At 48.7% G+C, this 22,453-nt stretch overlaps 1 protein-coding gene and 1 pseudogene across 1 annotated transcript in view; one reads left to right on the top strand and one right to left on the bottom strand.

Annotated features, from left to right (window-relative positions):
- The first annotated feature begins 2,310 nt into the window (after positions 1–2,310).
- On the top strand, positions 2,311–2,933 carry LOC144757723 (ATP synthase peripheral stalk subunit d, mitochondrial pseudogene; annotated as a pseudogene).
- Positions 2,934–4,027: 1,094 nt separating this feature from the next.
- The window catches only part of LOC144820735 (uncharacterized), a 169,058-nt gene continuing 150,632 nt past the window's right edge, over positions 4,028–22,453 (bottom strand). The window contains exon 6 of the mRNA XM_078677958.1: positions 4,028–4,892. Within this exon, the coding sequence (XP_078534084.1) occupies positions 4,028–4,892 (865 nt within the window). The remainder of the gene's footprint in view (positions 4,893–22,453) is intronic.

Raw genomic sequence — 22,453 nt, 5'->3', positions numbered from 1 at the left:
CCACACCAACGATCCTCCCACCAACCCTATTTATAGTTGGACAGATTGTCAGCCTTTCATAGGAATTCCCACTAGGTCTGTCGATGGAAAACTTCTTCGAAGGAGAAAGGGCTCTCAAATAAAACCCATCAGACATTATTAGATATAGCAGAGCTATATAGGAACCTTAAAAAACAAAAAAAGTACATTTTGTATTAGACAAATTCATGGTTAAATCCCTTGTGTGGCACACTGCTTTTAACTGCTCAACATTCTGTGGTATTTTCATGGATTATTAACAAGAGTAGTGCCAGGATACAGACATGTTTTTAGCTTTCCTAAACAAATCGGGTATGGATTGGGTAGAACTGAATTATGTTCCCAAAATAGGAGTGAAGCCCAGATCTCAGTTTTACAGGTAGCACTTCCCTCTTCATTAACACAGAAGGAGAGGTAGTACCATCTCAAGCAAAGAACCGCCTCTCACTCTGAGAGAAGGCATACTGGCGAGAATAGTCCCCTATGATTCCATCTGCGCCAGAATCCCAGCTGAAAGCAGTCATGCTATCGAGATTTGGCCCCTCTATTGCAAAATAAACTAGGCTCCTTGCTGACATCACAAATTATCTTTATAGTTTAGGGAATAAATTCACATTTAAGATCTCCTATACAATCAGCACTCAAATATCATGAATTCAAATACATTGTTGTTTTATTACGTATCTAAAAACATACATTTCGTATTAATGTGTAAAATCTAGTCATAATTGTGTACATTTCATAGCCTCATGATTGTTCTTGCTGTATCATAATTTTGTTCAAGTTGATGTTAAAGTAAATGAGTTTGATCCCGGTACACACCTCTGTAGTGTGTTTTTAAAGGCTTTTGGATGTCCATACATGGGTGTTGTTTGGATGTTTGGTTATGTATTATTAATACAGATTAATAAAGTATTGGGTTTCAAATTTCTTATGCCACTAATGGCCATGCAAACCACTTGTTCAGTTTAGAACTTGTTGCTGTTAACGTGAAAGTAAAGTGAGTTTGGTCCTGGAGGAAACCCCTGTAGTATGTAATGTATAAGGATGGGTGTGCTGAAGAGCAGTCTCGTTCCTGACTGGCTGTGTGGTGGTGTTGTGATGATGATGATGGTCTACAGCAGGAAGAACATCCTAGACTTAACAATTTGTTAAAATGAACTTGGTGGAAAGCATTCATTTCTACTATCTTTGGCTACTGGAGATGTATCCTCTCTTCTGATGTGCATATTATATTGGTGAACTCCTTCCTCTAGGCAAGTCTGGGCTACAAGAACACTGTGTATTTGGCAGCTACAGCAACACAAGAGCACCTTACAGATGATTCAGAATGTTATGATCCATCTTATTTGTGGTCAGAGGACGTCCCAACTGCATCACAAAGTTTCACTGCTTGCTCACGAGGCAGCAAATACTTTTTATGCCCATTCATTTACCGGCAGTTTATAAAACAAGAGTTTCTTTTTACTTGTAAAAACAAACCTGAATATCATTTGTATCAAAAATCAGTATCTTTTGTGTTCTTTTACTTCTAAATCCAGATTTTTTTCCAGTGAGGTTCAAGAAATGTAAAGCAGGGAATCGATAGTTCTGGACTGTAGGAGCTGGAACTCTTTACTGCTAAAGATTCTTTACTTAACTGTCAGCAACGTATTAAGAATTAAACTTTTCGTCAGCTCTCTCTGCGATCAATACTTTCGCCATCATGCATGGATTCTGTCCTTTCACCAGTTAGGAGTTGGTTGGTTGTTTCTCTGTAAATAAGAAAGGTCTAAAATATATTCATATAAAATTAATCTGGCTGTAAATCATTTACAGTGAGTGGTGAGCCAGCAAATTTCCCACGGATCCAGCTTGAGATTGGACACCTCTGGGGAAGTGCCACTATGGAGGGTGCATTAACAAATGCATGTGATGAGTGAAATGAGCATCATGTCTCCCAAGTCAGTGCTTTGGAGGTAAATGTTGTGGGCTGCAAGCATAAACTCTCAGAGTTACAGGTCACAATGTCCTACTTTGACTTTTTGTGCCTTTGAACGTTGTTCTCTAGCAGCTGTCATTGAACCAGTTATTGCACAAAATGACCAAACACCAAAATCAGCTAGAAATGTTCTCCAGTCTGTACTTGTTAAACTTATTCAAGTGTGTTGTGTTTATAGATTTTACCACTAATCTCTGTAGTTAGCTGAAAATTCTTCCGACAACACTTCCAAATCCACTACAATGGTATGGTTTCTCTCCTGTTTGTGTTTGTGAAAGACTTTTCGTCAGCCATGTTGTTTCAGGCTTGTACTGACTTCTGGTGCGGAAGGCATTGCACTGTCTGATTGGTGGGTTCTCCGTCCTTTCGTGGTGAAGCAGCGGTGACCTCTCTTGACTTCCGGTCGCCATACCACGGAGCACCGGTGCTACCATCATCCCTTCAGAGCTGAAAGATGGCTAGCCGAAGAGCTGCTGTGAAAGCTATTGACATGGTTGGCGTTTGCAGAGAGGGTGCCGCCCAGTCAGAAGGCCATGTTTATCGTTCTGAAAACCCGGAATGACAGCCTTGCATCTAGGTTGGCAGTTCTTCCAGAGAAGCCCCAGCAATTGACTGGGCCTATTATCAGACAGCTGTGGCCCGTGCTGGGATGGTTGACGAGTTTGAGAATAAGTTTAGTGCATTGATAATTCCAGAGCCTGTTGATATTCAGACCGCTAAGATAAATGCTCAAGAAGCAGAATCTAACAAGAACGCGACTGAGTATGTGCAAGCTTCTAAAGCCCGTGTTTCTCAATATGAAAAGGAGCTGGAGCAGTTCAAAAACATGATTCAGTTTGACCATATGACAATTGAGGACCTGAACATAGCCTTCCCAGAGACAAAGCTCGACAAGGAGAAGTATATGCATTTGTACTATAGTAGCCCCACCTAATCCAGCCTGAACTCTCCATTGCAACATGTTCCCTGATGCCTCCATAACTATTTTTAGTGTTTTAATATATACAATGTATTAACTTTTCCTTCATGTAAATATGAATTTTCTCTTTGATGTTCTGAACTTTTAATTGACTGTAAACCTGGTTCCCCGGGGTATCCCTTTGTTTTGGCATATTCTAACGGCCCAGTAATACTGTGTACTTCAATTATCTTTGTTCAGATTTCTAGCACCCGATGTACTAGCACTTGATGTATATATTAATACTTTTAATAAATTGAATTCTTTTATGGTTATTTTAACTGAAACAAAGATTTAATGAATGAATGCGTTTGTGTAGTGCACTTGAATGGCTTTTCCCCTAAGTGGGTTCGCTGGAGATTTCTTAATGTTGAAGGGGCACTAAAACTATTTCCTCATTCAATGCAGCGGTAGGGTTTCACCTGTGTGTGTATGCTGATGGTTCCTTAATGCTGAGTAACTACTAAAACTACTTCCACATTCACTGCAGTGGTAGGGGTATATCACCTGTGTATGTTCGTTGATGTCTTTGTATTTCTGATAATTGACTAAAGCACTTAACACACTCACTGCACTCGAACGTTTTTTCCCCTTGTGTGTTCGCTGATTATTCCTTAATTTTGAGGAACGACTAAAACTATTTTCACATTCATTGCAATCAGATGGTTTTTCCCATGTGTGTGTTTGCTGAGGTCTCTGCAGAATTAATAACAGACTAATGCTCTTCATACATTCACGGCACTGTAATAGCTTTTCCCCTGTCTGTGTTCGCTGATGACTTCTGAGATTTAAGGAATCACTTCCACATTCATTGCAATGGTATGGTTTTCCCCAGTGTGTGTTTGAATATGTTTTTGTAGGTCTAATGACCAACTACAGCTCTTTACACACTCACTGCACTACAATTGCTTTTCCCCTGTGTGTGTTCATTGATGACTCCTGAGATTTGAGGAATCACTAAAACTACTTCCATAATCATTGCAAAAGTATGTTTTTTCCCCAGTGTGTGTTCGTTTATGTTTTTGTAGGACCAATAACCGACTGAAGCTCTTCACACATTCACTGCAATGCTATGGTTTTTCTTCTGTGTGTGTTCGTTGGTGTCTTCGAAGACTTGATAACACGCTGAATCTCTTCACACATTTATTGCAATGGTACGGTTTTTCCCCAGTGTGTGTTCTTTGATGTATTTGGAGTTGATATAACCGACTGAAGCTCTTCACACATTCACAGCACTGTAATGGCTTTTCCCCTGTGTGTGTTCGCTGATGAATCCTGAGATTTGAGGAATCACTAAAACTTCTTCCACATTCACTGCAATGGTATGGTTTTTCCCCAGTGTGTGTTTGCTGATGTCTTTGTAGGTGTGATAACCAATAGTAGCTCTTCACACATTCAGTGCAATGGTATGGTTTTTCCCCAGTGTGTGTTAGCTGATGAACTTGGAGTTGTGATAACCGATTGAAGCTCTTCACACATTCACCGCAATGGTATGGTTTTACCCCAGTATGTGTTCGCTGATGTCTTTGGAGATTTGATAACAGACTGAAGCTCTTCACACATTCAGTGCAGTGGTATGGTTTTTCCCCAGTGTGTGTTCGCTGATGAATTTGGAGTCGTGATAAATGACTGAAGCCCTTCACACATTCAGTGCAATGGTACGGTTTTTCCCCAGTATGTGTTCGCTGATGGCTTTTGAGATTTGATAATTGACTGAAGCTCTTCACACATTCAGTGCAATGGTACGGTTTTTCCCCAGTATGTGTTCGCTGATGAACTTGGAGTTGTAATGAATGACTGAAGCTCTTCAAACATTCATTGCAATGGTATGGTTTTTCTCCAGTGTGTGTTCTCTGATGAACTTGGAGTTGTGATAACCGACTGAAGCTCTTCACACATTCAGTGCAATGGTACGGTTTTTCCCCAGTATGTGTTCTCTGATGAACTTGGAGTTGTGATAACAGACTGAAGCTCTTCACACATTCAGTGCAATGGTACGGTTTTTCCCCAGTATGTGTTCGGTGATGTCTTTGGAGATTTGATGACAGACTGAAGCTCTTCAGACATTCATTGCAATGGTATGGTTTTTCCCCTGTGTGTGTTCGCTGATGAACTTGGAGTTGTGATAACCGACTGAAGCTCTTCACACATTCAGTGCAATGGTATGGTTTTTCCCCCATGTGTGTTCGCTGATGATCTTTTAGGAGTGCTAACTGACTAAAGTTCTTCACACATGCATTGCAATTGCACGTTGCTTCTCCTGTGTGTGTTTGCTGATGGCTCTTTAGTAGTGATGACAAACTAAAGCTCTTGCTGCTTGTGTATGATTTTTCTTTCTTGAGTAGTGACTTCAGGCTTATATTTGTCTGCATCCCATGGCTGCGTTTCCTGAGGAGCTAACATGGTTGATAAAGCTCTTGTGTTATTCTCACATTCCCGGTGTGTGTGTGGTATTTTGGATGCTTTATTTCAGATTTCACAATGAAATACAAGACTCACCAACTACATATATTATAATTGTGGCAAGTAAAACCTCTTTGTAGGTGGTTATGTTTTTAGATTGCAGAATGTTTTTGCATGTTTACGAGTGAAGATTAGTCTTCCTTATGGTTGAAGAAAATTAGGACAGTCTGTTGTAGATCCCTTTACCCTTCAGCTGTCTGGCTCCACTCCCTTGTGCTTTTCTCTTGTTCCTGTGGTTTGGCCAGAAAGAGTTTACAATACATCTAGTGTGCTGAATGGTGGTCTGCCATCATTACAGGAAGCAGAGCAATGCTGTATCCACCTCATACCAAACACATGGTGGAGGCCTGTTTATACAGGAAGTGGGTTGTCAGTGTTGTTGTCTTAATTTTCTAAAGGCCATTTCTTAGTCCTGTGGCGTGGAGGTGCACAGCTCAGACTCTTATATCCACCGAATTGCTCTGGACTGCCTCTTCCAGGATGCATCAGTTTATGTTCAAGTTCCTCAGTCTATGCAGATCTTTTCCTATATATTGGACCTCTTTTTTTCCAACTACTTGTTTTCATATTTGCACGATTACTGTCATTATTCACGATCATTTGTGCATTCAAGGCTGGTTTCCTATTGGATGTAAGGAGATTTAAAATCACTAAATGGAAATGTAAGAGAATGTGAATACACAATATTTAACTAGTTGTAAAAGACATCTGGATATTACCATTTATGAAAGTTACTAAGAGATATTTCACCATACACAGATTTTCAACTAAATGTTTTACTTAATTCAGAAAAGGAGGTGATTTTCCGATGTTCACACAGTAACTTAGTACAGAAAGAGCACACATGGGGTGCCCACTTGCTAGAGGTACAGCTTTACAAAGACGCACATGGCTAAGATTTCATTTAAACAAGAAGGGATTGTGTAAGAAGAGATGGATCAGGATGTGTTGCTGTCACTTCAGTTTCAGGAATCGTATAACAGCAGTAACCCTTTCAAGACTACATGACAAAGAAAACTCTTCATGAAGTATATAATAAATGTAACGCTTCAGGAAGTATATAATAAAGGTAACGCTCTAGAAAGTATATAATAAATGTAACACTCCAGGAAGTATATAATAAATGCAAAGCTCCAGGAAGTAATAAAGGTAACGCTCCAGGAAGTATATAATAATGGTAACGCTCCAGAAAGTATATAATAAAGGTAACGCTCCAGGAAGTATATAATAAAGGTAACTCTCCAGGAAAAATATAATAAATGTAACGCTCCAGGAAGTATATAATAAAGGTAAAGCTCTAGGAAGTATATTATAAAGGTAACGCTTCAAGAAGTATATAATAAATGTAGCTCCATTCACACTCATCTTGACAGTACTTTCCAGTTTACACTGGAGAAGCTTAAGTTCCAACTCCTGTCTTTACTTTTCTGTTTGTTAAGTTATCTTTGCCACTTTCCTGGGGTTTGTTCAAGCATTCGTGCGAAGATTGTAGCATTGATTATAGAGATTCCATCACAACCAGTAATATACCTGCGATATCTCTGCTGCCAATACATGTCTGCTTTTTGTCTTTTTCTACCTTACCATGGTATCTGACTTAATGTCTTCTGCTTGGTGCCAGGTCGAGGATGGAGCACTGGCAGGGTGGGACAAGATGTCCATTGCTTTCAGGTGAGTGCAGCATTTACACAGTTGGGAATTTTTTAAAATCAGCTTTACCTTACTCCCGGTTCATCACCTTCCATACTCCCTTATGTCTGTGTACTCGCTCAGCAGGGTTCATTGACAGCTAAAGCAGCGGAGTGACTCGATGAACACAGCAGACATCAAGTAATGATCTGATAGACAAACGTTAGATTGATAAAAGCCAGACGACTCTGCCGACAGAGATATAATTAGCTGAGTGTCATCAGCATGCAACACTAGTGAGATATTCCAAAATATTTTACTACCTCCGCCAGAGGTCTGATGTGAATATTAAAAAAGGTAGGACTGAGCTCCAAATCCCAAGGGATGCCAGGAGCCAGTCTTCTTTGTGAGATATTCCAAAATATTTCACTACCTCCGCCAGAGGTCTGATGTGAATATTAAAAGGGGTAAGACTGAGCTCCAAATCCCAAGGGATGCCAGGAGCCAGTCTTCTTTGTGATGAGGCGAAAGGGAGGGGTATAACTTTAAAAGACCACTCCTTTAAAAAGAAGGTGTTAGACGGGACCTGGAGGGTCGGCCGAGGACAAGGGGAGAGGCCTCCGGGGAGAGCCGTCTCCAGCGATCGTACAGACAAGTAACTTCCCCCTCCACAGATGGACACCACACAAAGAAAAGGTTTAACGTTCTTTATAAGCAAATCTTGACGTACGGTAGTATGGTACAAGGAGGTCAGGACACAGGGGTCCCCTCGATTCTAGTCTCTTTGAAGGAAAAGGGGGTAGCGGGACAGTCTTGTTACCGAACTGGTAGTTGAGATGGAATGATGGTGGTTGCAACAGGCCGCGGCAGCGCCAGCAGGTCCCGATGAGAACGTAGGTTGCAAAGGGCCGCGGCAGCGCCAGCAGGTCCCGACGAGGATGAAGGTTGCAGAAGGCTGCGGCAGCGCCAGCAGGCAGGACGACAGTTCACAAGGCAGGGCTGCGGCAGCGCCAGCAGTCCGTCAAGGATGAGTTCTTCACAGTGTCTCTCGACTCCAGGATACAACTGCCTTCCTGCTCTGGAGCTGCCCCAGTTATAGGTCTGGCCCCCTTTGATGTCCGGACCCTCGCACTTGGAGATCGGGAGGTCTGGGATGAGGGAGTCCAGACACCCAGCAGGGGGGTGGAGCCAGCGCCCGGGGAGGCTGGGGGCGATCGGCACCTGGCGGGGGAGAGCCATCGACACTCCTCTCTCCCATTGACCTGCCAAGTGGTCCGTTCACCTCCTGGGTGGATGGTGGTGCCGGTATGTCGGGGCCTGGCTAGGCCCAGGGTTGGGGTCGAGCTGAGGCCATGCGGCCTCGTGGTGCAGTGTCCAAGATGGCGGCTGGGCCCGGGCACTGGTTCTGACGGTGGCCCGGGCCAGTGATACAGAGATGTTCAGGGCAGGCGTCCCGTAGGGGACGGGTTGCGGGTTGCTGCTGTGGGTAGCACCTGGAGAGCCGGTGTCCGGGCTCCGCCATGCGGGGAGGGAGCGAGCCCTGCCTGGGGCCTGTCCAACATGCGTCCCCCCCAGCTGAAGGCGGGGAGAGTCACCCATCCTCTTGGGGACTCTCCTCGTCGAGGCGGAAAAAGCGTGACAGGCCATCCGTGTTGGCGTGGTCTTGGCCCGGGCGATGCTCCACAGTGAAGTCCATCCCCTGCAGGGAGATGGACCATCGCAACAGTTTTGGATTCTCCCCCCGCATCTGCATTAACCATTGCAGGGGGCGATGATCTGTTTGTACCCGAAAGTGGGTACCGAAGAGGTAGGGCCGGAGCTTCTTGAGGGCCCACACTACTGCAAAGGCCTCCCGCTCGATGGTACTCCAGCGCTGTTCTCGGGCCAGCAGGCGTCGGCTGATGAAGGCCACTGGTTGGTCGACTCCCTCGGGGTTCAGTTGGGAGAGGACGGCCCCAATGCCATGGTCTGAGGCATCAGTCTGGACGATGAACTCACGGCTGTAGTCGGGGGCCTGGAGCACAGGGGCGGTGCACATGGCGGCCTTCAGCTTCTCGAAGGCCGCTTGACAGTCTGGGGTCCAGTTGACTGTTTTTGGGTGTTTCTTGGATGTGAGTTCCGTGAGGGGCCCCACAATGCTGCCATAGTCCTTCACAAACCGCCGATAGTATCCGGTGAGCCCCAAGAAGGCTCGTACCTCGGTTTGGGTGACGGGTGGCTGCCAGGACTGGATGGCAGCGATCTTGAGTTGGAGCGGGGCCACCAGACCGCTCCCCACTTGGTGTCCGAGGTAGGTCACGGACCCTTGACCGATTTGGCATTTGCTGGCCTTGATGGTGAGGCCGGCTCGTTGAAGGGCCTGCAGGACTTCTCGGAGATGGCAGAGGTGGTCTGACCAGTGGCGGCTGTATACCGCGATATCGTCCAGATAGGCGGCGCTGAATTCTTCGAGGCCCGCCAACACCTGGTTCACAAGTCTTTGAAAAGTGGCTGGAGCGTTTTTCATACCGAATGGCATCACTGTGAACTGGTAGTGCCCATCCGGGGTGGAGAAAGCGGATCGTTCTTGGGCCCTGGGGGTGAGGCCGATCTGCCAGTAGCCCGCTGTCAGGTCGAAGATGCTTAGATAGCGGGCAGCCCCCATGCGGTCAACCAGTTCATCCGCTCGGGGGATGGGATGAGCGTCGGTTCGGGTGACAGCGTTCAACCCCCGATAGTCGACGCAGAACCGGAGCTCGGGGGTGGTGCCCGGGGCAGCCGCTTTGGGGACCAGTACGACTGGGCTGGCCCAGGGGCTGTCCGAGGGCTCGATGACTCCGAGGGTGAGCATCTTGGTGACCTCTTCTTGGATGCAGGCACGTACCCGGTCTGGTACTCGGTACGCCCGGTGTCGAATAGGCGGACTGTCCCCGGTGTCCACGTCGTGAAGGCACCAGGGGGTGACCCCGGGGGTGAGGGAAAAGAGGTTTGCAAATTGCAGCAGGAGGGTTCGACAGTCTTGGTGCTGCTCCGGGGTCAGGGCATCGGAGAGTCGGACCCCGTCTACTGAACCATCCTTCTCACGGGTCCTCAGTAGGTCGGGGAGGGGCTCGGAGTCTTCTTCCGCCCCACTGTCTGTAGCCATCAGGAGGCTGAGCTCCGAGCGCACGAAGTGTGGTTTGAGTCTGTTGGCGTGGAGGACCCGGAGGGGGTTTCGGGGGGACTCCATGTCGATGAGATAGGTGACAGGGCCCTTGCGCTCGATCACCTTGAAGGGTCCTGTCCATTTGTCTTGCAAGGCACATGGCTCGGTGGAGGACATCACCCATACCTGCTGACCAGGCTCGAACTCGATGGAGGAGGCATGTTGATCGTACCATTTCTTCATGTCCTCCTGACTGGCCTCAAGATTGGCTTTAGCGATCTCCCTGAATCGCCTGGTCTGATTGCGGAGGGTCAGGAGGTACTTGTAGACGTCTGGAGGGGTTTTCAGGGGGGCCATTTCCCATTCTTCTTTAACTAGGCTGAGGGGCCCTCGGATAGGGTGTCCGTACAGGAGTTCGAAGGGGCTGAAACCGAGGGACTTCTGGGGGACTTCTCGGTAGGCGAGGAGGAGGCACGGGAGTAGCACGTCCCACTGGCGGCGTAGGGGTTCCTCCAGCCCCATGATCATCCCCTTGAGAGTGCGGTTGAACCGCTCGACCAGTCCGCTTCCTTGCGGGTGATGGGGTTGTGAATCGGTAGGTGACTCCGCACTGCTGCCAGAGGGATTTCATATATTTGGAAATAAAGTTCGTGCCCCGGTCGCTGACGACCTCCCGGGGAAAGCCCACTCGCGAGAAGATTCCCATCAAGGCTCGGCCTACCACTGGTGCTGTCACAGTCCGAAGGGGAACGGCCTCGGGATAGCGGGTGGCATGGTCCACCAGGACCAGGATGAATCGGTGCCCTTGTGCTGTTCGGGTGTCTAGGGGCCCCACAATGTCTATTCCCACCCTTTCGAACGGGGTGGTGACGACGGGGAATGGTTGCAGGGGTGCTTTAAGTTTTCGGCCGCTCTTTCCGCTGGCCTGGCAGGTGGGGCAGGCCCGGCAGTGGTTGGAGACGTCATTTCTCATCTTTGGCCAGTAAAAGTGGGTTACCAGGCGGTTGTAGGTTTTGTCCTGCCCCAGGTGCCCAGCCAGGGGGACATCATGTGCCAAGTTCAAAAGGAAGTCTCTGAAGCGGAGGGGCACCACCAGCACCCGACTGGCCCCCAATTCCGCGATTCTTTGTTCGCTGTATAGTAGGTCATTGTCCCAATAGATCCAGTGGGCCCCTACGGTGTCTCCCGCGCTCTGGGCGAGGGCTTGCTGTCGGAGTCCCTCGAGGGAGGGACAGGTCTTTTGCTCCTGCCGGAATTGTTCTTGGGTGCCCCCCCCCCCTCATGACGCCACTGAGCCAGGTCTGGAAGGTCCTGGGGCTGAGCGGCCTCTTCTTGGGTTCGTTCTGGGGGGACAGGATGGACGGTGTCTTCCTCTGGAGTGATCGGGGGAGGAGGTGCTGGCCATTCGGGTTCTTCGGGTCTGGGGATGGCACGGGCGCCCATGGACCGGGTTGTTACGCACGCCCAGTCCGGGAGGCCCAACATCCCCAGGTGTTCTCTCCTTTCAACGGCCGCCCACGGGGAAATCTCGAGATCGTTTCCCAGGAGGCAGTCCACGGGGGCATCATCACGGACAGTCACCTTTAGCATGCCGGACACTCCTCCCCATTCGAAGGGGACACAGGCCATCCGACACAGGCTCTCAGAATTGTCGGCCGATCGGACGGGGCAAAGAACGTTTGGCAGGATTTGTTCTGGGGTCACCAGGTGACAGCGGACGGCCGTCACACTGGCCCCTGGGTCACGCAGGGCTTCGGCCTTGCGCCCATTGATGCTCACCCACTGGCTGTATTTTCTGGTGTTGGCGGGTAGGGGGACCCGCGGGATCATGTCTTTTCCCCCTAGGCAGTCCAGGACCATGGCGGCAGGTTCCCACTTGGGCTGCTCCTGCTCGTATTCTCCATGCTCTTCGGAGGTCTGCTCCTCTCCTAAGGCGGCGGCCGCGACCTGGCGGGGCCCGGGAGTCTGGTTCTTGGGGCAGTTCGGGTCGCTGGCATAGTGGCCGACTCGCTGGCACCGGTGGCAAGTGACGTTGGCCCGAAACCCTGGGCGCATCGGGGGGTTTCCCCGACCAGCCGGGGGTGGTGTGTTGTTGGCGGGAGTGGCCGGGACGGCGTCTCTGCCCCGGCCCTGGCCTCCTCCTCCTCCTCGGGGACGATGGTGACCTTGGTTGGTTCGGTTCTGTTCGTTTGGCCCACTCCGGGCCTCTCGGGTGCTCTCCCATCGGTCAGCCTCAGCGGCGAGCTGCCGGGGGTCAGTCAATTTACTGTCGAGGAGGTGCTGCCTGACCTCGACAAAGCAGTTGCTGGAGAGGTGCTCCCACACAATGAGGTTGAAGAGTTGCTCGTATGTGGTTACGCGGCTACCCTTGATCCATCCCTCGAAGGCTCGGCTGAAATAGTTCACATATTCTACCCAAGTCGTACCCGGGATCCAGGTGCAGTCGCGGAACCTCTGGCGGTACATCTCGGGTGTGAGCCCATATCGAGTGAGGAGGGCGGCCTTCATGTGGTCATAGGACGTCATCTGATGGTCCGGGAGCTGTAGCAGGGCATCGCGGCCTTCATTGACAAACCTCCCCCATAGACCGGCTCCCCAGTCACTTCGATCGATCCGGTGGGAGGTCATGGCGATCTCATAGGCCTTGAACCACTGTTGTATGTCGTCGTTCCGATAGTATTCTCGGACGACATCTTTGGGGATGTGGACTTTTTGTTCCGTAGCGCCTGGGGTGCGCGGTCGCTCGGGCACCCCTAATTCTTTGTTCTGTTTTCGCATTTCGATTTCTGCTAGTTGGCGCTCGTGTTCGTATGCCAGCTTTTTCTCTTCGAGTTCTCTTTGTCTTTGCTTTTCTTCCCGCTCTTCTCGGAGCCGTAAGTGTTCCAAGTTCATCTTTTGTTCCGCTAGTTTCAGCTCTCCGTTCAACTTGAGCCGTGCCAACTCTAATTCGTGGAGTCTGCTTTTTTCTCGTTCCTGGATCTCTTCCCGGGAGAGACTCTTCGGTTGGAGTGGTGTTTGTCTCTGGTGCTTCGACGTTTTGGTCCCTGGGTCTGGCGGCACCCGTTTCTGCCCAAGATTCTAGGTCCCGATGAGAACGTAGGTTGCAAAGGGCCGCGGCAGCGCCAGCAGATCCCGACGAGGATGAAGGTTGCAGAAGGCCGCGGCAGCGCCAGCAGGCAGGACGACAGTTCACAAGGCAGGGCTGCGGCAGCGCCAGCAGTCCGTCAAGGATGAGTTCTTCACAGTGTCTCTCGACTCCAGGATACAACTGCCTTCCTGCTCTGGAGCTGCCCCAGTTATAGGTCTGGCCCCCTTTGATGTCCGGACCCTCGCACTTGGAGGTCGGGAGGTCCGGGATGAGGGAGTCCAGACACCCAGCAGGGGGGTGGAGCCAGCGCCCGGGGAGGCTGGGGGCGATCGGCACCTGGCGGGGGAGAGCCATCGACACTCCTCTCTCCCGTTGACCTGCCAAGTGGTCCGTTCACCTCCTGGGTGGATGGTGGTGCTGGTATGTCGGGGCCTGGCCAGGCCCAGGGTTGGGGTCGAGCTGAGGCCATGCGGCCTCGTGGTGCAGTGTCCAGGATGGCGGCTGGGCCCGGGCAATGGTGCTGACGGTGGCCCGGGCCAGTGATACAGAGATGTTCGGGGCAGGCGTCCCGTAGGGGACGGGTTGTGGGTTGCTGCTGTGGGTAGCACCTGGAGAGCCGGTGTCCGGGCTCCGTCATGCGGGGAGGGAGCGAGCCCTGCCTGGGGCCTGTCCAACAGAAGGTAAACCAGGCCAGACCTTTACCCTGTACCCCCAGGTCAGTGAGACGAGTTAATATTATTGCATGTGAGACAGTCACAAAGGCCACACTTAAATGTAGGAGTATCAGAGCCTGGGATTTGCCGGCATCTGCAGTACTGCAATGGGATTCAGTAACTGTTAAAAGAGCAATTTCGGTGCTGTATGATCTAAATCCATTTTGGGAACAATCTAATATTTTATATTGTTCTAATATTTTGGTTAGGAGATTGTTTACATGTTTCTCCTCATCCTTGTACAGAAACGACAGAAGATAAATGGGTTAATAGTTTTCTGGCTGAGTGGCATTTAGCAAAGGTTTTTTTAGAAGACGGATAACCTTGGCGTGTTCCCATGATATTGATACTTCTTCAGAGCTCAGCAAGTTTGGCTAATTCTAGAAATATGGATGTGACGCTCTCTAGAAATTTTTAAATATAATCAGGTTTAAATGGGTCATCCGGAGATCCAGATTTCACTTGACGCATTAAGGTGGAAATAGAATCAAGTAGAGCCAATTGGTCCAAGGGAGCCCATTGCGCGTGGAGGTCCCTGTGTCAAGAGAGACAGGTTTGACTGTTTTCTCACCCCTGTTAAAGTAAAGATAAAGATCATTGACCAAGCTTTCTGTAGTTGCTGTTATAAGCTTCTGCTAATCCAGGAGTGGCAGTGGGTTTAATCAGGTTGTTCACAATCGAGAAGATTTCCATGCTTTGGTGGAAGTCTCCACCCGTTGTCTATTGGAGTCTAATAGAGGCACACTCCTTTCGATAAACTTTGAAAAGGCAGATGTTTCCAGTTTATGCCACTAGTTTCTCATTTTCAATGCTAGGTGTATTAATGGTCAAAGGCACCAAATAATGGCTTGATCAGGCCACTGGAATAGGGGGAGCAGTTTGACAGATGGCCAGGTTGGGGAAAAAAGGGTCCAGCAGATGGCTGGGCTCATAGCTCAGTTTTTTACAAACTGAGCTCATTGTAAAGGGGCCAGGTCATTAGTAAAGTCCTGGATTTATTTATTGTTGATTAGATCAAGATGAAGATTCAAGTCTCCAATTATGCTCAAGTTGGACAATTGAAGTGAGTGCAAGGTAGAGCACTCTATTAGAGATTCTCTGGGGACGCATCAGAGCAGGGCCGGGTTACTGACTACAGTCCCCAGGCTCCACTAGAGCCGCGTCACTCTTCCGCGCCCTGAGGCGCTTAAAGGCAGCAGTGAGGTCCCACTGTGGGGGACGCACCGGAGCAGAGCCATGGCACTAACTACAGCCTCAAGTGTCCACCACACGATGTACCACTCTTCCCGCACCCGGAGGCCCTTAAAGGTAGCAGTGAGTTACTTCTGCATGGGACTCGCCCGGGCCAAGGGCGGGCCCATCCACGCCAGGAGGAGGCTGTGCCCTCCCTCTAACTTCTACACTCCCCCGTTACAGGCCCACCTTGCGCAAGAAAAAGCTGAGAGCAACAGAGGAGGTAACTGTTACCTCTTTAGATACCTTTCTGGCCAAGGCAACATCGGCATTAGCAAAATAAATCGCACTTACAGAAAAGAGACTTTCTTTGGGGTCAGGGGCAGGGCAGTCATCTAATCTAGTTGTTTCTCCAACTAAGAGGGATGTAAAGAAACTATATGGGGTTTCTCTTCCAGAATTGCTGGCAGTCTCTGTACCAATCCCCAAACATTCACAGCCTGCCTCTACATTTAGTTGGAAACAAATTTACGCTACCTCCGTAAATGGTCAATGAAAAAGAGGTTAAGCGATACTGCCCTCCAAGTGTCGTACCAAGAAGATCAGAAAGGGACTCGCCCGGGCCATCAAAACAAAAACTATATTTGAAAGACCCACACCGGCACCTTGGTATTCTGATAGTTTGAATTTAGAGAAAGCGGCATGTAGAGTTAGAGAACGTAAATGGAGAAAAACAAAGTCCCTTGAAGATAGACTGGCCTACAATACATCACCTACGGCCTGTCTTAGAAATTGTAATATAGCCAGAAGATTACATCTAGCTTCCCGAATTGATGAAGCCAAGGGCTCCTACAAAGAAGTCTTTAGAGTTCTCAAGGAATTTACCATCCCTAGAGTTAACAACTCTATATGCCCCCCTTCGCAAGAATTTTGCGAGGAGCTTGCTGTATATTTAACCAGTAAAATAGATAATATCTGTAACTCCTTCATTTCAAACTCGGAGTGCATGGTAGTAGCTCCGGGGCCAGATAAGCCTTGTCACCCTAAATTGGAGTTTTTTGCCCACATAACGAGGGAGCAAGTTCTCTCATCATTAAAACACAGCAAGTCAGGCTCTTTAGCTGACGTTGCTCCCCCTCATATCATGTCTGACCTGGGTTCGGAACTGGCAAACCCTATCAAGGAAATTTGTAATCTGTCCCTATCATCTGCCTCTTGCCCGCTAAAATGGAAAAAGGAATTTATTAAACCGCTGCATAAGAAACCCTCAGCTGACCATGGGGACCTTCATAACTACAGACCCATTTCTCTTCTGCCGATATGCAAAAAAATTATGGAGTCTTTGGTGAATCGCAACTCACAGATTATCTGGAACAGAATAACCTCCTGGAGCCCTCACAGTCGGGCTTCTGTGCAGGTTTTAGCACGGAGTCTGTCCTAACTGAGGTGTCAGACATGATCATGCTGCTGCTGGATGAAGGGACCCCCACCATGTTGGTTCTCTTGGACCTATCAGGAGCTTTTAACACCATCTCTCACAGGATCTTGTTAGATAAACTGCGGGAGATGGGTGTTATGGGGAGCGCGCTCGACTGGATACATAGCTTTCTCTCTGAAAGATCTCAATGTGTACAACTGGACACCTTGATATCCAGGACCAGAATCTTGGATAAGGGAGTTCCTCAGGGCTCTGTATTAAGTCCCATACTGTTCAATATCTACGTGTCGTCTTTGGCCTCTGTTATTAAATCATGTGGTTTTCATACCATCTCTTACGCAGACGACAAGCAGATCATTGTCCCTATAGAGAAGTACGCAGGAGAAACTAGAGATAGATTCAAATCATGTATGACGAAATTTGCAGTATGGATGAAAAAGAACTTTCTGCAATTAAATTCAAACAAAATCGAGATCCTACTGTTCAGGAAAGACGAGTAGTTATGGACCAAAGATTGGTGGCCAAAAGAACTAGGAGAAGCTCCCTTACCTAAATCGTGGGCAAAAAACTTGGGCGTACCAATCGACTCCAAACTTTCCATGGAGATGCATGTGAAAACACTATCTAGCAAGTGTTTTGGACTACTCCGCATGCTAAAGAAGATTTTTCCCTGGACCCCGCTCTCCACCAGAAATGTCCTGTTACAGGCACTTATAGTCAGCAGGCTTGACTATGGAAATGTCCTGCTGGTGGGGGTACTCCCTCTCTTCCATTATTGAATGAGCTACATTGGCTCCCAATGAGGAAAAGGGCAGTCTTTAAACTCCTGTGTCTGGCGTTCAAGGTGCTGGTCGGCCCTGGTCCAGAATATATAAGGAGGAAATTAATATGGAACACTCCTACTAGGCAGTTAAGAGAAAGGCACCTCCCCCCATCCTAGCCTTTTTAGGTTTCGCTGGGGGGCGGAGCCGTTAGGCTCCTCCTCCAGAGAAATCTGTAGTTTCTAGTATGGGTGACTTGAACACGCCCCTCTGCTTCATTGGCTAGCTCCATAAATGGAGGCTAACCATTGGAACAGAGAGGCGTCCGTCAATGCCGGACCAGACACGGGGGCGTTCCCGAGATTCTTTGGCTTTTGCCGACGTCACGCGACGCCGGGAACGCCCCCGTGTCTGGTCCGGCCGGGCCGTGCTTGCTGCTGTCCTGCCTTGTGTCCCTCCTCCCGCCGTCCCCACGTTTCCCGCCTCCCTCCCGACGTCCGTGTCTTTTCCCGCCCCCCTCGTCCTCTCCCGCCCGCCCCCCTCGTCCTCTCCGAGGTTTCTCCGAGGTTTCTTCAGCCGGCCGGCCGGCCAATCCTAGCGCGGCCGGCCGGAAGTGCCCGCCCCCCCGCCGCCCAGGGGAAGAAGGAAGACGGCGGCCCACAAGAAGTATGGCGGCCCACGCGGGGCTCCCGTGGCCTGCCTGGAGGGAGCCCCGGAAGAAGCGGAGGACGTTGCCGGGTTTCATGTAGTCAGTGAGGCGCTGCTCTGTTACCCACCAGAGGCTGGGGGTCGGAGACGCTGCGGCGCCTGCACTGCATCACCGGGAGCGCTTCGGACCGTGCCGCCACCGCCTCCTGCCCCGCACAGGGGCGGGGATGTTTCACTGTATCCCGCTCTGGCGGTGCAACCGTCACGTCGAGACCATCGACAAGCGGCACTGCTCGCTGCTGGCCGTGCCCGAGGATACCTATCGCTACAGCCGCAGCCTGGAGGAGCTGCTCCTGGACGCCAACCAGCTGCGGGAGCTGCCCAAGGTGAGGGGGTGGGGAGGGCCTGCGTGCCGGGGTCAGTCACCTGGGGAGGCCTGCCTGCAGGTCGCTGGCCAGGTGAGGACGGTGATGCTGAGCTAGGGGGCAGCACTCTGACTGAAGCTGGGCATGCGAGAGGCCAACAGGCGTCAGTGAGTTATGTCTGGAGAGATTTGGATTATAACATAATATTTTTAACGTAAATTCAGTGGCCCTCTATTTAAATATAGTATTCCTTCTAATACTGTAAGTGGCAATTTGGCTCGCGGAGAGGAGTTAATACTCAATAGGCTGGAATAAGATCCCCCGAGTGAAATGAAGAAAGAATGTCCAGGTTGTTGTCTCTTCTCATCATTACTGCCCCCTTGAGTTTCTCACCCCTACAATCGGAAGAATCCCAAAGCAGAGCGAGAGATTGAACCTGTTGCCCTCAAACTTTTTTTTAAGAGTCAGGAGTTGGATTGGTTAAGGATAGCGAAGTCGGAGTATTCGACTTCCTATTTTAAAACCAAGAAGTGACGCGCATTTTTCTGCAGATAACCCACACTTTTGTCATAATCCGGACCTTTTTTTTGCTATACATAACATTCTAGTAGTTTGCCTATCAAATGTTACCCCCATCTGCAGGGCCTGACCTCCAGCGTGATGTTAATTAAGGGAGCCTTGATTGTGTCTCCAGGCTTAATTGAATAAAGGCGTTTCGCTTCTACCCGGTCCTTGCACTGACTGTCGATTTTTAATACCTTTTGTGCCTCCTTTCTGTATCTTGCGCATTTATCGCATTGTGTTCTGATTTTTAAGTCAACAGGACTAAAAACACACTGGGACTTGCAGATTCATACCTGCGCTATGTGGAAAGTGAAACTACATGTCCCAGCATGCCGAGTGCTGTAGACTGGAAAGAAGACTGACAAAGAGCCACTCTCAGGCATTGGCCTGTTAATAGCCATGAGAATGATGCAAATATGTTGTTCAACTCTCAGTCGGTACATGAGTTTTAGACGAGGTAATACAAGTCATTTTGAATTTTCCTTTTTTAAGTTCCTAAATAAGCGACGGCTGTGTTATGTAGTCACTTTTGCTACCTTGATAAGAATGTACGAAAAGATAAGAATATGCCTTTTACCCTTTGTATCATAACGCCGGATATAGATTTTGCTAATAGCAGTACGCACTAGACTCATTACTGTGTCATTGGGCACACGGGGAACACCTTCGTGTCAACAAAGTGATTGCAATATCACTGTAAAGCACAAAGCATCTATTCTGGAGAAAATATGAAATCTGAAGAAATGCAAATACTTAATTATTGTACACTAAATTGTGCACCAACATTATTGGTAATTCATTACTTGCATGGTCACTAAACCAACAAAAGGGTCAGTGCCTAGAGTGCTCCGTAGATTCCACTGCAGGGCTTTCCCTGAGTAAGAACCTTAAATACTACTTTACCAGCACTATATATGCATAGCTCCGAGAGATGTACCATTCGGCTACCACTGTACAGATACTTTCTGTATTTTTGCATCTCTATGTGGATGCAAACGCACTCTTGCTGATGTGTCTGCGCCCAAGCAGTCTTGGGATGGTCAATTAGATGACTTTGAAAGGGTAATGCCTTATGGTATAGAACTGGGCAAACTGCAATACCCATTGACCGCTTGAATCCATTGCACTTCCCAGCCCACCTGTGGCGATTGTTGATGCACACCTATTGGAGATGCTTGGAGCACAACACTCTAGTGCTGAATTTGCAAACTTTTAAATACAGGGCCCAAAGTTTTTCCTAGCTCACGCCACGATTGCTGCAGAATTCCGGGGTTGCTGAACACCTAAGACTGCTTAGTCTTGGTACCATCTCATGCCTCTTCTTTCAGTCCTTTTATCATACTCCTACTAATTCCTTTTTAGTCCATGCTTTCTTTCTCTATTACTGTTTTCCTCTATTTTGTTTTCGCTTCCTTTTTCAGGGGTGTGGAATTTTATAATATATCCACCTGCCCGTGGACCGCAATTTGCCAGAAAACTACAGATACTGTAAAAAAAAAAAAAACATCCGCTTGCCCCTGCTGGTGCCAAGTAGTGAGGTGACAAACTATGGCAGCATCCTCAATATATCAAAGCTTTGATAGCCTCACTGACTATGCAGTAGATCCAGAGTACTATTCCTTTGAGTCTGTTCACACTAACTTCTACGTTGGAAGGTTTTCACCAACTCCTCTTTACTCTTCTCCCACAATAAAAAAGGTTGAAAGTTTACTCCCGTAGAGAGGAGGAGTAAAAAAATAAATTCACAGGTTGGGGGGGGGGGGAGGGTGTAAAGGGGATGTAGAAAGGATGAATTTGCATTCGCACAGCAGATTTCCGCATCAGCAAATATAAGATAACATAGCATGTTTATACACCTGTATTTCTTGATGGGGCACGTTCACCCTGGGGTCTCTTGGCTTATTGTTTCCCAATCAATGGCACTCATGTTATCAATCTTGTAAAGAAAGGCTGAGCCTACCTCTTAGGATTAAAATCTTGGACCATGTATATTTGCTCATGTGAAAAAGAAATACTTATAAGTTTGCTAGGAGTATGGTTTCCAAGCATACTTTGATAAAAGTTTTTAAATTTTTGAAAGCTATACATTGGCCAGAATGCAAGGGCATATATGTGCGGCTGGCTGTGTGTGCGGCTGGCTGTGTGTGCGGCTGGCTGTGTGTGCGGCTGGCTGTGTGTGTGTGTGTGCGGCTGGCTGTGTGTGTGTGTGTGCGGCTGGCTGTGTGTGTGTGTGTGCGGCTGGCTGTGTGTGTGTGTGTGTGCGGCTGGCTGTGTGTGTCTGGCTGTGTGTGTGCGGCTGGCTGTGTGTGTGCGGCTGGCTGTGTGTGTGCGGCTGGCTGTGTGTGTGCGGCTGGCTGTGTGTGTGCGGCTGGCTGTGTGTGTGCAGCTGGCTGTGTGTGTGTGTGCAGCTGTGTGTGTGTGTGTGCAGCTGTGTGTGTGTGTGTGCAGCTGTGTGTGTGTGCAGCTGTGTGTGTGTGTGTGCGGCTGGCTGTGTGTGTGTGTGTGTGTGTGTGTGTGTGTGTGCGCGCGGCTGGCTGTGTGTGTGTGCGCGCGGCTGGCTGTGTGTGTGTGCGCGCGGCTGGCTGTGTGTGTGTGCGCGCGGCTGGCTGTGTGTGTGTGCGCGCGGCTGGCTGTGTGTGTGTGCGCGCGGCTGGCTGTGTGTGTGTGTGCGCGGCTGGCTGTGTGTGTGTGTGCGGCTGGCTCTGTGAGTGTGTGTGCGTGCGCGCGGCTGGCTCTGTGTGTGTGTGTGTGTGACTCTGTGTGTATCTGTGGGTGCAAATGCAATAGGTCTCACATTTGCGAGAGATTAAGCTATTGCCATTGTATATGACAATGCCATTTATTTATCCGTTTCCAAAACCAACACATAAATACAAATGTTGTCATTTACAATGCCAATAGCTCTAACTTTTCCAAAGGCGAAACCATTGCATTGTAAATGCTTGTTAATTCTACCAATTTGGAGGAGCTGATGGCCACTAGATCTTATGTTGCCCCCAAACATTGGAATGCTCTACCAGTTGACCTGCAATCCTGTACCACATTCATGGCCTTTAAGAAGAAATTAAAAACATGGCTATTTTAGGGTACGCACTCAGTATGTCGTTGTCTGCTTTCCCGGGCACCGAGAGATCCCTTTGGGGATGATTCGTACGCCATATAAATAATAATAATAAAAATATTAAAGAAAGAAAGGCCGCTATGCCAGCAAGTTCCACATGTATGAATGGCCAGCAACATTCAGCGACTACATTTCCCTCATATTGGTGTGATCTTCTTGATAACTTTACAAATCTTTTGCAACCGATCTATGCCCGTTTAGATTCTATAGATCACACTTAAGGTCATCCCCTCTGATGTCTGTAAAACTCTTAAAAACTATAATTGTAAAAGTCATAATTTGTGTTTTAATTGTAAAAACATGATCCTGAGTTAGCTAAATCGCCCTCTACTTCTATTGGTCATCCTTGTGTTGAAAATCAGTTGGCCTCCAGCAGGGATCCTATAGGTCCAGACCATGTAGATTTGGT

This window comes from Lissotriton helveticus, chromosome 1_1 (assembly GCF_964261635.1).
Source record: "Lissotriton helveticus chromosome 1_1, aLisHel1.1, whole genome shotgun sequence".
Classification (NCBI taxonomy): domain Eukaryota; kingdom Metazoa; phylum Chordata; class Amphibia; order Caudata; family Salamandridae; genus Lissotriton; species Lissotriton helveticus.
This window is presented reverse-complemented; position numbering and strand designations above follow the sequence as displayed.